Genomic DNA, 16,634 nt, shown 5'->3' with positions numbered 1-16,634 from the left:
CTATAGACATGAGCAGTAGCATAGATATAGTCCATGGTGGACATAACAGAGTACACTGCTTCGCCCATGATACCCCCCATGCGTTGCCATTCCTGAGGACTCAGGTGTTATTCCTCTGTACCCAGTAAATTCACGCCATATCCCACCCTTCAAACCGAAACACAGCCATGCAAACACAACTGCTTCACGGTTGAAACACGAATGGGACAGAGGTACCCAAGCAAACGACTTTTGTACAAAGTCTCCCTCTGGTAAACTACAAATTCTTGTACTTCTATGCATACACACACAAGAAAACGTTGGACATTTTTTGGCAAAACCATTGGGACTCCCTATCTAGTAGTTATGTTGACATACTCTATCTATTTTAAATACACTATTGGCACTTAACGCTACGCAATTGCAGGTAAATAATACATACCTAATTTTTATTGCTGTTGTTTCTATGTCAATCCACTATGTCGGGGTCAAGACATGACTGAAGTAATCTATACTTTAGTCAGGACAAGACTGACTAGTCATATATGACCTGTTTCATCCATTAAAAAAAAGGTAATTGGAGATAAAAAGAGTGCAGACATACAGTATTCTTACACCGTCCTCACATAGATTTTAAAGTATATTTACTTGTAACAATTAACAATGTTATATAGTGCTATGTCATGTTTACGTTTAAATTAATTTTATCTCAAACCAACATTATTACTCGTACATTACCGCCGGTTTCGATTACAATACGTATGTACCGCGCGCTTATGTGACATGATACCAGAAGCGAAAGTGTTTGCATTCTTTATTTAAAAAAGGAATGAATATATATTATTTTAAATATAGAATTAATGTGCAATTTTTGATAAATTAAAACCAAAAATATACGATTTTAAATAGAGAATCAGTGTTCGATTATTAAAAAAAATACAATAATAGTTTCTTAATATTTTTTTTATGAAGTTGTTGTTGAAAGTGCTTTTGGTTGACAGTATTTAATATTATAAAAAAATGGCAGATATTGGAAAAAATAGTGAAGGTAAGTGAATAATTTTAACTTACACTTGCACGCTACTTTGTACGTGCGGATTTCGGAACTAGGAATCAATGAAATAAATTACTTCTAGATGGCAGATGGTGTGTAAAGATAAAATATATACCAGTTTTTAAGTTATACTTTCAGGAAGACAATAGTGAAAATCGCATCCGGTTTGATGCAATAGTTTTTACATGATGCTGTTATTTTCCCACTGCTGAATATAGTCCTCCCTCATAGACTTCCATAAGTAACGGTCCCAAATCACCTGCATCCACTGACTCGCTGATTCGCATTTGAGTTTGTTTCTCCATCTAATGGGGGTCGACCTACATTACGTGCCAGTAATGGGTCGCAACTCAAGAACCTTCTTTCTCCACCGTTTGTCGGTTTTTGAGATATTTGAACAGTCCACTGTCACTTTTTTTTATACAACTTAGAATGGCAAACAAGCTGGCGGTCTACCTGATGGAAAATGGTAACCGTTGCCTATAGACATGAGCAGTATCATGGACATAACAGAGTATATTGTTTCGCCCATGATACCCCCAATGCGTTGCCATTCCTGAGGACTCAGGTGTTATTCCTCTGTACCCTGTAAATTCACGCCATATCCCACCCTTCAAACCGAAACACAGCCATGCAAACACAACTGCTTCACGGTTGAAACACGAATGGGACAGAGGTACCCAAGCAAACGACTTTTGTACAAAGTCTCCCTCTGGTATTGATGGTCGAGGGATGGACAACAGAGTACTTAAATAGAAAAAAGTAGAGTATTTAAATATCACCAAAAACTGCGGTTGCCAATCCGCCTGCTTAGTTTGGTAACTATTGGCAAAACCACCCAATAGGGAGAGGCTTATATTCAGCAGTAAATATTTAATGGCTGAAATGATGATGACGATGACATCTCCTAATTCATTAAATGAGCATTTCCTTTTAGATGCGTCCACTAAGAAAAGAGATCCAATGGAAATTATCGAAGAAGCACTGGTCCTATGCAAATTTGGAAAATTCCATCTTCTCCTTCTATTCGCGTCAATGACTGGAGTGTTTGCTTCGACTACAGCCACAACTACTTCGTCGTATATTTTGCCGAGTGCAGAATGTGACCTACATATGACAATAATGCAGAAGGGACTATTAAATGCCATACCATTTGTTGGTAAGTACCTTAATTAATTAAAAAATATATAATTAAGAAACAAGATGCACTCGTCTATAACTAAATAAATAGTTTTAAGAATTAGACGATGTAATTTTCACAAAAAACTGACTTCAATTGTAGCAAAACTAATTATTATGACTGAAGAACTAAACTACTGAACTAATTTTGATAAAATTTCCATGGGGCCAATCTGTAAGTATATCGTTTCAGATAAAAAAAAAGAATTTTCGAAATCGGTTTACAACGAACGGAGTTATAAGGTAATAAACAAGAAAATATTTATATGTATATATAATATTTATTTTTATTTTTTGTCTATACCGTATGTTTTGAAATATTTTCCTCGTTAATTCCGAACCTATTTTGGTAGTTATGTTTGAATCACAATTAGGAATATGGTTCCAACATTATTTTTCTCACTATTAAAATTGCTTGTTTATGTTATAAAATATTTTATTAATACAAAACGATTTTAATGATTATTTAATTAAAATTGTTTACTGTAAAGGTATTTCATAATCCCAGCTTAGGCCAATCCCATTGTCCCTAATTAAAATAATTCTAATGTAATATTATATCCACGTCGGCAATTCTTAATGGGGATAATTAAATATTTATTAAACGGATTAAATGCGTCCCATTTTCCTTTTAAGGTATGGCTGATAATGTTAAACAAATATATTTTATACCTTAGTTTATAAAGTACTAAGGTATAAAATATATTTGTTGTTATAATATGCATATATAATGTATTTTTTTATTACTGGAATGATGACAAATTTATAAAAGAAAATCTAAATGCATAATCCGATACAAAAAAAGCGGCACAGAAAATAGAGCGCGTTTAATCAAGTTTTGCATTCATTTCTGACTATCTGTTAAGTTTGTAATCAAATGGGCTAGAGCACCTAGATACCGGCTTGATCCTCTTGACTCGGTTCAAAGACAGGCTATGAGAATTGTCGACGATCCCAAGCTTTCATGCGGTATCGATCATTTAAGTCTAAGGCGAGACTTTGCCTCCCTTTGTATGTTCTACCGCTTGTATAACGGATTGTATTCTGAAGAATTATTTGAAATGATTCCTGCAGTTACCTTTTATCATTGTATTGCTTGCTATTAATAGGGGATTCATTTTCAGATGCTTGAACCTAAATGGACACGTACAATGCAGTTCCAAAGGAATTTTCTCACGCGAACACTTAAGCTACAGAATGGCTTCCCAGCCGAGGTTTTCCTAGAGTATAGGGTTTTTCAAAAAGGGTATATTAAGATTTCTTCAGGATCGGCAACGTGTATGTGTATAGCCTTAGTGTTACAGGCATCCATAAGCTACAATGACTGTTTATTATCAGACGGACTATATGCTTGTTTGCCACCTTAGTGGTATAAAAAAGTACTAAAATTTTCTTGTTAGATTTGTAAAAATATCTTATCTAGAAGTATTGTTTATTATTTTTGTTAAGTTCGATTTGAAGAGTAGGATATGGCAGTGAAATTATGGGATACAGAATAGAGTAGAAAATATTTATTGCCAGAAAAATACATAATTACAACAGATAATACAAAAATATTATAAATACGAGAAGTGTCTCATATTAGGCAAAAAGAACTGGCTCAGCTGATGATGTGAGTGTCCCAATGTCCTCTTAACCTACAGTGGCAAAACACCTTAGTTCTCAGGAATGGCTATGCATGAAGGGTATCATGGGCGATACAGTATACTCTGTTATTTCCATGATACTGTTCATGTCTATAGGCGACGGTTACCACTTTTAATCAGGTGGGCCGTCAGCTTGTTTGCTATTCTAAGTTGCATAAAAATAGTACTTGAAACTATGGTATGACAGGCATTTATTTTTTAGTATAAATTCGAAATAATTTTAAATATAATTTTCGTTTGCATGTCAATGTGATATCGTATACAAAATATTTATTAAACTCATTAAATGGGTTTTTTCATTTTATTCCACTCTTGATAATGATAAGTAAATATTTTCCAAACCGTTTCTTTGTATAATGAAACATCATATCCGTGTTAATGAGATTTGAATAAATTTTTTTTACTCGTTACTTGCGACTTCGTTCGTGTAACCGGGATATAAAGAAAGAAAGAAAGAAGAAGGAATAAATATTTTTATTTAAGTAACACACACACTTATCATTGTAGAATAACCCCCCACTAGATGGAGTGACGACCTGAAATGCATTGGAGGGAGTCAGTGAATGCAGGTGGTTCAGGAATTTTTTTATGGCAGTCTATGGGGGAGGCTTATGTACAGCAGTGGATAGATAGTGACTGAAATAATGATGGTTCTTATTTTTGTGGGTGATAATGAAATGGTACCCCACTCGCGCTGTTGGTATACACCGGCGGGGCACCAGTGAAGGATGATAGGTGAGGATGAAGTAGGTCAGTTAGCCCATCGTGACGAATTCAACAAGAATTGTTCACGATGCTTTCCAGGGGGAACTACGTGGAGGTCGACCTAATAGGGCATATTGCTATTCCCCCCTGATGATGGTACTTAGAATTAAACATTTTGGAATACTCATTTTTTCATTACCATCCGTTCGAAACGCAACTTCAGCCAAGAAGAACGGGTTGAATTTCTTATTCAGTCGTAACTTTTTTCAAAAAGTTTATTTATATATATAATGAAATTGTATTCTTATACAAACGATTAAGCAGTATCAGATCAGAAAGTAGTCGTGACCTTTAGTTGTAAACAGTTTTGTAATGTTTTTATCTGAATGGATACGTTCATAAATTAGTTTCATAGAAATTCTATCGAGATCGGTCCAGTTGTTTAGTTTTTTTAATAAACATAATTAGTTTTGTCAAAAATGAATTCGGTTTTTTTGTGGAGCAAACTTAATTTGTCGTTTTATTTATACAAGAAAAATCGTAGTGCATGAAAGCTTGTAATGCTAGAGGCATTAGTCGTATTGCTTATCCTTGTTACATGAGGGATGAAGTCAAAATAACTTTGTCACAATTAAAGTTAGTTTTTTTATACAACTTAGAACGGCAAACAAGTTGACGGCCCGCCTGATTGAAAGTGGTAACCGTCGCCTATAGACATGAGCAGTACCATGGACATAACGGAGTATACTGTTTCGCCCAAGATAACCATGCGTTGCCATTTTTGAGGACTCGGGTGTTATTCCTTCTATATTATTATATTATTTCCCTGTAAATTGGCTGCCATATCCTATCCTTCAAACTGAAACACAGCCATGCAAACATAACTGCTACACGGTAGAAACACGAATGGGCAGAGGTACCCAAGCATACGACTTTTATACAAAGTCTCTCTCTTTTTTTCTTGGACACAATCTTTAATTATTACTCTGTAAAAATCTCAGCTACACCATAGTTTCCCGCCATAAATGAGTAATAATATTCATTACAGGTCAAGTGGGTGCGGCATTATTCACGGGTTTCCTAACGGACGCGTTCGGCAGAAGAATATTTCTCGTGAGCGGATATTTCGGGATGTTTGTGTGTTCAATACTCGAAGGGACGAGCCAGAGTTATTTAGTATTGTTATTAGTTAAACTAATAGAAGGCATTTTGTGAGTATATATTTGCTATCAGTGTCAATAATTTCTATTGTCTCACAATGATATAATAAGAATACATACTATTATTATTAGTTAATGATAGTTACTATTAGTTAATAATAACATTAGTTGCAGCAATATGCTGAGCACGGACCTACATCACAGAACATTGCGACACACACGCATATCCATTTTTCTAGTTTTGTCACTCTGCATATCCATTTTTCTAGTTTTACACTTTACACAAAAAAAAAGTCTATACTCCGAAAGGCCACACAATTGCAGTTTTCGGTATATCTTCCTCAAAAACTGGGATCTGATTATAGGCTTTAACTAAGTCTATTGTGGAAAAGATTTTACAACCAGAGATGCTATGGGCGAAATCATGTATGTGCCTAATTGGATAACGATCTGGATCTGAGGCTGGCCAGCCGTTATCCTTTTTAGGACCAAGGTGTAGCGGCGAAGCTCAGGGACTTTTGGAAGGACGTGGTGCTGCCATTACCCTATAAGTCTATGAACTATCTCGTTATTCAATACGTGCACTTACCCATAGTAGTTTCATCTTAACAACCCATTAACCCATAACTTTCTACGGAGTTTTCCTCATAATAAGACTATATTATGACTTACAATTGCCATACTGGGCAGGCGGTTTAATTTATGTTTTTTTTCGAGTTTTTCTTCTTTTGCATCGGAACGTTATGTTTAGTTTCCGTAGATGCCTGTTACAATATGCCTGGGATGAAATAACGTTATATTTGAAGTAAGAGAAATACCATATAATAACTATAATTTTTGTACGCTCTTAAAAAGTCTTTGTAAATAATTAAATAACAATTTAAATCATGATTGCAAAAACTACTAAGTATTAAGTAAACATTCGTTGTTTGATGAGATTAATTGCGGAAAATGCCCAGTAAATTCTAATATATTAGCATACTGATTATAGAAATCATAATTTACTGTTAATTTTCAATAATAAATAATAACAAGTGATATATTAAGAGCGTTATAAAGTTTAACGTTAATAACGTTTAACGTTATTAAGAGCAAAAATCACCGTTTGTGATTTTTCATAGGTTTAATCACTTTGATAATGATAAACATATTAATATCAATGATAAACTACATTATTGTGAACGAAAATCACTAATGATGAATTTTCATAGATAAAAGTACTGTTTAACGAGAAACAATTTATCTAAATGATAATGAATTAAAAGTAGCAATCATTTTCATGCCCACAAGTTAGGCAATATTCTTTTTACCTTCCTTTATGGGAAAAAATCCATGCCCGGTAGAACGTTAATGGTTTGTTAGGGCAAGACGGTAAGGTTGTTAAGGTATAAATAAGAGAAATCCCGTGACAGAGGAATTATATCCCTAATAATGAATCTACGTTGAATTTCCCCATTAACGCATTTCGGACACTTTCAGGCGCACCTCTAATCGCTCGGTGGTGCTAAGAGATTATTTTGTTTAATCCCTTTGCACACTTAGTAAGTAATCAGCGTTAATTTATTTAATTCCAGTAGTAGGCTTCTATTGTGACATGCGAAATAGCTCTTGTATTAAGCATTCAAAATAAATTCAGAATTCAGTTAATGTTTATATTTTATTATATATATATATATATATATATATATATATATATATATATATATATATAACCTTTATTTTTTCACACTTATTATTAAGTACCACACTCTCATTATATCACTCTTTAACTGACCACTGCTAGCTAAATATATGCCTTCCCTTTGATAGGTTTTGCCAATAGTTGCCACGCTTGGCAGACGGATTGGCAACCGTAGTTAGGCTTTAGAGATATTTTAAGAGGGACGCTGCTGCCTATCTCTCGCCCTGTCTTAGTTGCTTCTTACGATACCCACGGGAAAGGAAGGGGTGGCTTATTCTATGCCGGGACCACACGACACTACTTCACTATAAATGGTTGACACATGTTCTGTTGTCCGATCGGTTTAATGTGAAACGCTGCAGTGAAAAACTCATTTAAATAGTGGGACGTTATTGTTATAGACTTTATTTTTATTATTGATAATCCTTTTTTTTTCAGTTTAAGTATAAGCTTCAGTGCAACGTCAGTAATGATCTCAGAATATACTCATAAAAACGTAAGAGATAGAGTGATGATGTGTTACGCTGGTTTCATGTCAATTTCTTTAATAGTTATGGCTTTAATGTCATGGGCGATACTGCCACAACCATGGGATTTTGTTCTTTTGGAAGATCGTTTTGGTAAATATGATATCCTTATCTATATTTTTATTTTTATTATAACTCCAGAGAGAGGGAGAGGGAGGCGCCCGCCTTTCCGTGGAAAATAATTTCAAATATCTCAATACTGTTTATATACATATGTACTTATTATAGGAGCCAATTAGTACTATAAATGGACCGTCAGTGTGTTTATCAAGTTACATAAAAAAAAAACTATTTATTGTTGGTAGTACGAAATATTCTAAAATTAATTACTCCTTAAAGGAAATAACAGTTTTTTTTTAATAACAATATTTGTTTTCAGTTTTCCACTCATGGAATATTTATTTTTTCATATGCTCCATTTGGAGTTTGTTGGCTGGTATAAGTTATTACTGGTTACCGGAAAGTCCGAAATTTCTGTTGAGTCATGGACGAGAAAATGAAGCTCTAGAAATATTACAAAAAATCTACAGCATAAATAATGGAGTTCCAAAAGAATCGTTTCCTGTAAGTGACTTGAAGTATCCGTTTAAAATATGATTTCTGCATAGATCTCTTAATAAAGTGAACTTAATAAAAAACTCAGCAATATCTATTAAAATTAGTAGACTCAGCAAATAACTCAGCAATGACTTTAGTAAAATTCAGTAAATTTCTCTATTATTAAAATATGATACTTCGATAATTCTATATTACCTGTAATTGTAATATTAATATTATTACAGATTTTATCATTGAACTCTAAAGGTGAATATATACCGACAGTTACACATAGCTTCAAAAAACAAATAGTAAATGGGCTAATTGAAGTGAAGAATTTATTCAGAAAACCTTTACTTATGCGACTAATACTTTTTTGTGTTATGACATTCGTATGTTTGTTGGCGTAAGTATTAAATATTAATTAATAATTTAATCAATCAATCAATCAAAACAATTATATTATTAATTAGAAATGTCATTATAATTATTACAACATAACATTTTTTGACAAGTTTTACAAATAACAATAATGGGACCGAACGATGAAAACTAATAGTTAGACGTTTCAGTCATTAAAATATAATAGTATTACTAAATCTAATGAAACCTTCTTGTATACAAAAAATTTAAATATAAGGCGTTCCTTTGCCTCACGTATTTTTTTTAACAGTTACCAGTTCCATTTTTTTACAGTTATACCGCATTAAGGTTATGGTACCCTCAACTATCGACAATAGTTGAAAACTATCAGAAAATACACAATGAAACTGAACAGTTCTGTACTATGCTGAACGAATACACAACAGAGTTGGCTAGAAAAGTTTCTCAAATTAATATTAATGTTTCTGAACCTCAAGAGTGTATACCGGTAAGTAAGCTAGAGATAAATTAAGTTATAAATGGTCCCTTGTTCCGTATACAGAAGTGTGCGTAATTGTATTTATTCTAAATTTAAACTTTTTTAAATCCACAATTGAATGAAATAATAATATAAACTTTTCTTTTGAAAAGTAAAATGTGTACACTGAGTTTTTTGCATTAATATAAATAATAGTGCCATAAACTTAGCAATAGAATTAAAATCGGTGAGTTTTCCCTATTTTTTGTTGTTGTCATAATTACCACAAGGAAGTAGCTGAATAAAATTTAGTTTAATTATAATAACCTATAAAACATAGACTAGCTATTAAGTTGGACTAGTATCCCAACTATATTTTATCGGAACTGGTCGGGCGTATCACGATGAACCTCATAAGATTGATGTCTTTATCGTAGATGGTAGAAAAGATTCTTTCGGGCCCTAGGCACTAAAGTATAATTTGTAGTCTTTATAAGGTCTTAAAAAATATTTTCAGAAATTCAGTTGTAACTGAAAAAGTATTTTTATGCGGATAATACAGTTCCAACAATTTGGCTATAAAAGACATTTACTATTTTATTTATAAAACCTTCAACAATGATATATTGAGATATTTAAGATAATAAATATATGAAGGATCTTAATATGATCAATAGAAGCCAAAATAATAAAGTTTGAAATTTTGTCTATATATATTCTTTCATCACGAAAAACTGCACCTAATTAGATTCAGTCTTCAGTTGTAATCACGAAGGTCGGACTTAGATTCTCGTTTATGTTTTTTTCTTGATACGTTGTTTAAATGTGGTCTAATCTATTTTTTACTTATTTTTTTTTTACTTAATATAATAAAACAGCGGGCAAATGCTAGTTATATATCAAATAATATGATGTTATAATAAATGTTAAATTTTTTTCGATATCCGATTTGTTGATTCACAATTATTTTACAGCAAGTAAGTGGAGCTGAGACGTATATAAACGGGATAATTTTAGGTGTCGTCTCACTCAGCTGTATAGCCACGAGCGGTTACTTGGTAGCATTCTTTGGTCAGAAACCACTAATGATAGTTCTCTTGATACTGAGTGCAACGTGCTCGGGATGTCTCTATTGGACGTATTCATCAATACAAATAGCTATATTGGTATCAGCTACATGTGGATTTATGCAGACAGCACTGAGTCTTCAGCAGAGTATACTTGTTAGAGTATTCCCAACTACATTGAGGTGAGTTATTGAGTTATGTGTGTTATTTTTGCCATTATTTATCCGCTGTGTGTTGCGGTGTTTGCCAGTAGTTGCTACCCTCTGCAAGATGGTTGGCAACCGCAATTAGGCTTTTGGTGGTGATTTAAGAGGGACGCTACTACAAATCCTTCGACCAAGTTAAGTGTTATGCTGTGTGTGTTATAATAAACATACCAACTAGTCAGGAGTACTACCGAGTAAAAAAAAAATAATTTTTAACCACAACTGAAGGAGAAATCGGTGGGCATATATAAAAAAAATTACAGTACAATATAGAACTTTCTCCTTTTTTGAAGTTGGTTAAAAAAGAAACAAAAACTAAAAAGTATTGCAGACTTGTCAAAATATTTTTGTCCTTGTTTTTACCGTGGTTTTCCGAGTGGTGACATACTAACAAACAAGGCATTCTATGCTTAAAAGTAGACAATTGAAATAAAAACAATCTTTTTTATTATATTCTTTTATATTACAGACTTTGGCGTTGGAATTAACATGATTACTTAGGACCTTAATAATTTCATTATGCATTAATTCTATTAAATTTTCGGTAAACTATAATAATTTACATATTCTCGTATTGGCAGAAAAACTAAAGCTAATATATCAAACACTGTGAATTACTCCATTACCAAGGCCTGGGGAATATTCAACAGTCATCCATAGGATTGTTGACCGCATAATCCTGGCTTTCTAATCGTTTTTGCCTTCAGAGAGCACTTAAATTCATCTGTCTCAGTTGTTCTCGCTAAATAATAGTCGTTGAACTAAGTTGGAGGTCTTAAATGGTATGCTCTGAGAACCGATATTGAGGTTTTCCACTAAGTTAAACACCAAATCATACTTACTAAGATTTAAATTGAAATATCTCTCTCTCTCGTCCTCTTCATTGCTGAGGGTCGTGTCCTTGAAAGGTGTCTGTTGCCTCTCTTATGATGTTGATATTCCATTTTGCACGGTCTTCAGCTTCTCGCAGGGCAGCTGCAATTGACAGTCCCGTAACGGCGGTTACTTGGTCCGACCATCGATTAGGCGATCATCCGCGATATATATATATATATATATATATATATATATATATATATATATATATATATATATATATATATATATATATATATATATATATATATATATATATATATATATATATATATATATATATATATTGTGCCGTAAGAGGCGACTAAAGTAATTTAATGCTCAAGGTAGACTGCAGGTTGCTCTTAAAACATCACCAAAACCTAATTGCCAATCTGCCTGTCAACCATAGCAACTGTTGGCAACATCCTCCAACACGAAGAGGCCTATGTTCAGCAGTGGATAATTAACGGCTAATATGGTATGGTATGGTAATATATACAAACTAGTAATCCGGACTGGCTTTACACGGGTGGAAAGTAGATTTTGCCATTTAATAATACATAGACCTCCCCTATAAACAGGAGGGTTTGCTAGTATTTGTCATATTTGGCAGGTAGGTTGGTAACCGTAGTTGGGCTTTGGTGGTTTTGCAAGAGGGATGATGCTGCCCATTCCTCGACCATCCATTATTTCAGAAAGAAAGGGGTGGCCGGGATCATACGGCTAAATAATTAAAAACATGTTTATTTCAGTATCGATGTTACTAACTGAACCTTTTTCTTTTTCAGAGGGTTGACAACATCAATTATTCTAATGGTCGGTAGATCTGGGTCACTATTAGGAAATGTGTTATTCCCAGTTTTTTTGGAAATTGGATGCATGGCGCCGTTTTTAGTATTATCTGTGATCACTTTATGTAAGTTTCAATTTAGTTATACAATTATTTGTTAGACATCGTAACCTTTAATAAAAGAGCGTATTCCTTTCTAAAAAGTCACCAGAACACCTGCAATTCCTTCGATGTTGCAGGTGCTAATGGGCGGCGGTAGTCATTAACCATCAGGTAAGCCGTATACTCATTTGCCCCCTGTGGTAAAAAACAAGCTTTACAATAAATATATATCGGCGCTATTTAGTCTATTGTATAATTTCTTGTTTCTAAGTACCTATTTCTCAGGGAAATAACTGTTTGTGCCAAAATAAATGAAAAAAAATCTCTCTTCTTACATACAAGACAGTTCTTCTAGTAACTCTTTCAAGAAAAAGTAGAAATTGCATTTTTCCCCTTGAGTCGTAATCTTAACTTTTCATTTTTCTAATTGAACTGTCAAATCTTGAAAACATGAAACTAAATTTCTAATATTATATAAGTAGGTAAGTATCATATTTTTTTTTGCTGGGTCAAAATGGTATGGTAACACCGCCTGCGCTAACGGGATACGCTGGCGGAGCACCAGTGAAGGGTGATAGATGAGAATGAAAACAGGCCAGTTAGCCCATCATGATGAATTCATCAAGAACTAACCATAATAGTTTTCAGGGAGAACCGCGAGGAGGTCGGCCTGGTTAGGTATATTGCTAGCAATAGGATTCTCAGTCTCCATTACTAACAATCCCTTTATTTATGTATAGTATAATTACTTATGTAATATTCTAATATATACATGTATATTATTTTATTTTATTGTTTATTTGTTTATGTATTAATTAGTTTTAATAGTTATTCGTATTCGAAATGTTAATAGTTGTAGCATTTTAGCTGCCCCCTAACGACATGCTTTCCAACTGTATTGGGTTGACTGGAAGAGATCTTTGTCAGAGATAAGTCCACCCTTGCTTACAATGTTTATAAATGCATTAACAATGTAATTTACAAGTGCAATAAAGTGAAAGTGTGTTTGTTTGTTATCTATTGTCACTTTAAGGGCTCGACTAATTTTCATAAAATTTGGTACATGCACAAGTACTATATGGGATAAGGAAGGACATTTGGTCAATCAATATATCTTGATCATATAGATGAAATCGCGAGTAAAAGCTAGTATTTTTCATATAAGTTAAGGCTTATCTAATTACTAACATTTACACATATCTTTTTAGTCATTTAAATCAAATTGGGTTATAAATCTTATTAATATAATAAAATTTTAACTAGAAAATGTCTGTATATTATTATTTAGAAATAATATTTTTTAGAAATTTTATCTGGTTATCTCTCTGTCATTTGTTGCGGCATCATTCAAAAACTATTATACCAAATTGGATGCAGTTACAGTTATTTCTCGAAGTTGTAGCTTAAAAACTGGTGTATGTTTTATATTGATACGTCATCTAGGAATAATCAATTTTATTGGAGTTCTTACTTTTGAAATCCACGCGGATAAAGCAGCAGACAAATGCTAGTATTCAAATATAAGAACGGTCTAAGCGTCTTTGGAGACGTTCAAATTTATTACATTAGAAGTATTTTGTTGGACACTTCTGTGTAGCTTTCTACGCTCACGTCTCACCTTAATAAAATTATTTACGCAACGCAATTTATTCACAAGTGTTTATCTCGAGGAGTTTTATTTTTTTTTATATACATTTATACATTTTATTCAGAGGGAGACTTTGTACAAAAGCCGTTTGCTTGAGCACCTCTGTCCCATTCGTGTTTCAACCGTGAAGCAGTTTTGTTTACATGGTTGTGTTTCGGTGTGAAGGGTGGGATATGGTAGTGAATTTATAGGATACAGAGGAATAACACCTGAGTACTCAGGTATGGCAACGCATGGGGGGTATCTTGGGTGGAACAGTATATTCTGTTATGTCCATGGTACTGCTCATGTCTATAGGTGACGGTTACCACATTCCGTCAGTTGGGCCGTCAGCTTGTTTGTCGTTCTAAGTTGTATTAAAAAAAAAACATTGTTTATTGAAAAATTTCCTCACTTATTTCCGGAATTGCTATTTTTAGAATACACAAATCCAAGAATCGTCTGTAGTAATAACAATTTGGGAAATTACTTAATTTGTTTGTGTGATTTAGTAATCTTCTTAGGCTCTTTTCGCGAGGAATTCATCATTCCTGCGGGAAATAAGGGAATTGTCTTCTTAGTAGGCCATTTACATTATATAATAACTAGCTATTAAATGACCTGAGGACCACGATGTTGTCCCCGTATCCTGTTATTTCACATTTTATTTTTACATTTATTATATTAGTAAGAAAATAGTTGTCTCTCGTGACTTTGCTCAGATGAAATCTGTAAGTACATAAAGTAATAATGTACTAAATTTAACCATTTATCCATCAAAATATTTTAACAAAGTTTCGGATTTATAATAGTACCTAATAGTTTAAAATGAAGGGGGAGACATTGTTAGAAATGGAGATCTAACAACAATAATAATAAATAAATTAAATATATCGTATCAGGCCGACATCCACGCGTTTCCTCCTGAAAACCATATTGGTTAATTTTTATGAAATTCGTCACGATGGGCTAACTGATTTGCTTCTATTCTTACCTATAATCCCTCGCTGGAGTCTCGCCAGTGTATACCGACACACAGGCGGGGTTACCATGCTATTAATACCCATTAAAATAGGATTAAGTATGATATTGATAAATTACTTCGATAATATAAAAAATATAATTTTTAAATATTTAACTGAATTAGGTGTTATCTTAGGAAAGCCCATGTCATTGGTTATTTGATTATAATTATTTATTTATTTATTAAACACAAGGACTATACACATGAGTATATTGAACTCCGCACTAGACGAACCTGTATCGCGGGAGTCCATCAAGGGTAATCCGTTAATGGATTCTCCCGATGATCTTGATAAACCAAGACACAACGTTTTACAAATATAAATCAGTGAGTCAATTTTACAAAAAGAACATTGTAAATTAACATAAAAGTGTCTTGTGAAGACACGTGCATAAAACAACCATGTTTAATTCCGTTTTGGGTTGACTGGAAGAGATCTCTCTCAGAGATAAGTCCACCCTTGCTCACATTTATAAATGCATTATATTACATATATGTAATTTACAAATGCAATAAAGAATATATTTAAAGTAAACACTATTTATTTTTTTTCCATTTCAGGTGTTGCAGGTTTAGTTTGTTTTCTACCTAATCCACAGAAGGAAAACGAAGCGGGCGATAAATAAATTACTATATTCTAAGACTGCTTCATTATTTAGCACCTATTTCCTTAAGTGTTCCCGTAATACTTTTCTTCGAACTTGTTTTAACTTGTTCACTTAGTAATTTAATATGTTAAAAGCAAGATTAATGTGAATACTTAATGGACACTAACGTGATTCTGTTGGAATAATATAATATTCACACTTATAGCGACTTCGTGACAAAACTAATATAAAGTTAATACGAGATCAAACTATTTATTGGTAATTGTTTACATTGCAAGTCTACAAAAATAACACTTCTTATTACAATCCTGTGGTAAGGATGTGTCGTCATTATAACGACTTACTGCTCGACCACAAATCCATCGACATATTCAGTACAAAATATTTGATATTTAGGAAGAACTTGTTTTCTATTTTGTAGAATACGATTGAAAATATGTTTTTTTTTATACAGTTTTATTTTTTATATATTTATATAACATTTTAAGTATTTCTTTTTATATTATGTGTTTGCTTTTAATGAATTACTCAAGCTGTGCACATGATGTAATTGGATAATTTAACCTAGCCGAATCACAAATGTAATTATTACTTAAGTTTTTTAAGGTTGTGATCGGTTTTATGTGCCAATAAAATAAAATAAAATAAATAAATCGATTGAATCGATATATCAATATTTATAGTACTTAGATGTAAGGTGTAATTGTTGTTGCCAATAAATGATTTAATTTATAATTTAAAAAAAGAATTATCAAAATTATTGAAAATATCTCGTACGAGTAACATAAAGTCAAATAATGTAAAATAGTGACTAATAAAAAAAATGTTTTTTTCAATTGTGGTTAGTTTGATTTAAGAACAAAACTATATATATATATATATATATATATATATATATATATATATATATATATATATATATATATATATATATATATATATATTGTTTATACAAGGGACGTTATCTTGTCAGTTATTTATATACTTAATGACGAAGTTTAATAAAACAGTAATTGTCAGCATGACTTTTATTATTTTTATGC

The 16,634-nt window shown here is 32.6% G+C and overlaps 1 protein-coding gene across 1 annotated transcript; it reads left to right on the top strand.

The window, feature by feature from the left end:
* Nucleotides 1-704: 704 nt before the first annotated feature.
* LOC113516406 (synaptic vesicle glycoprotein 2B-like) lies at nt 705-16,439 on the top strand. Its single transcript, XM_026900822.3, has 10 exons — nt 705-1,027; nt 1,971-2,192; nt 5,612-5,774; nt 7,843-8,024; nt 8,311-8,495; nt 8,714-8,874; nt 9,165-9,339; nt 10,284-10,558; nt 12,229-12,356; nt 15,545-16,439. Exons 1-10 carry the CDS (start codon nt 1,000-1,002, stop codon nt 15,607-15,609), a joined length of 1,584 nt encoding a protein of 527 aa, XP_026756623.3. The 5' UTR covers nt 705-999; the 3' UTR covers nt 15,610-16,439.
* The last annotated feature ends 195 nt before the right edge of the window (nt 16,440-16,634 follow it).

This window comes from Galleria mellonella, unplaced genomic scaffold, assembly GCF_026898425.1.
Source record: "Galleria mellonella isolate WM207_F2 unplaced genomic scaffold, CSIRO_AGI_GalMel_v1 utg1267, whole genome shotgun sequence".
In the NCBI taxonomy this organism is placed as follows: domain Eukaryota; kingdom Metazoa; phylum Arthropoda; class Insecta; order Lepidoptera; family Pyralidae; genus Galleria; species Galleria mellonella.
Note: the sequence above shows the minus strand (reverse complement) of the source record. Positions and strands in the feature narration are given on the sequence as shown.

Coding starts and splice junctions, on each gene's coding strand:
- LOC113516406 (XM_026900822.3), top strand. CDS start 1,000: ATGGCAGATATTGGAAAAAATAGTGAAG. Junction 2,193..5,611: donor AAATGCCATACCATTTGTTG/GTAAGTACCTTA, acceptor TATTCATTACAG/GTCAAGTGGGTGCGGCATTA. Junction 8,875..9,164: donor ACATTCGTATGTTTGTTGGC/GTAAGTATTAAA, acceptor ATTTTTTTACAG/TTATACCGCATTAAGGTTAT.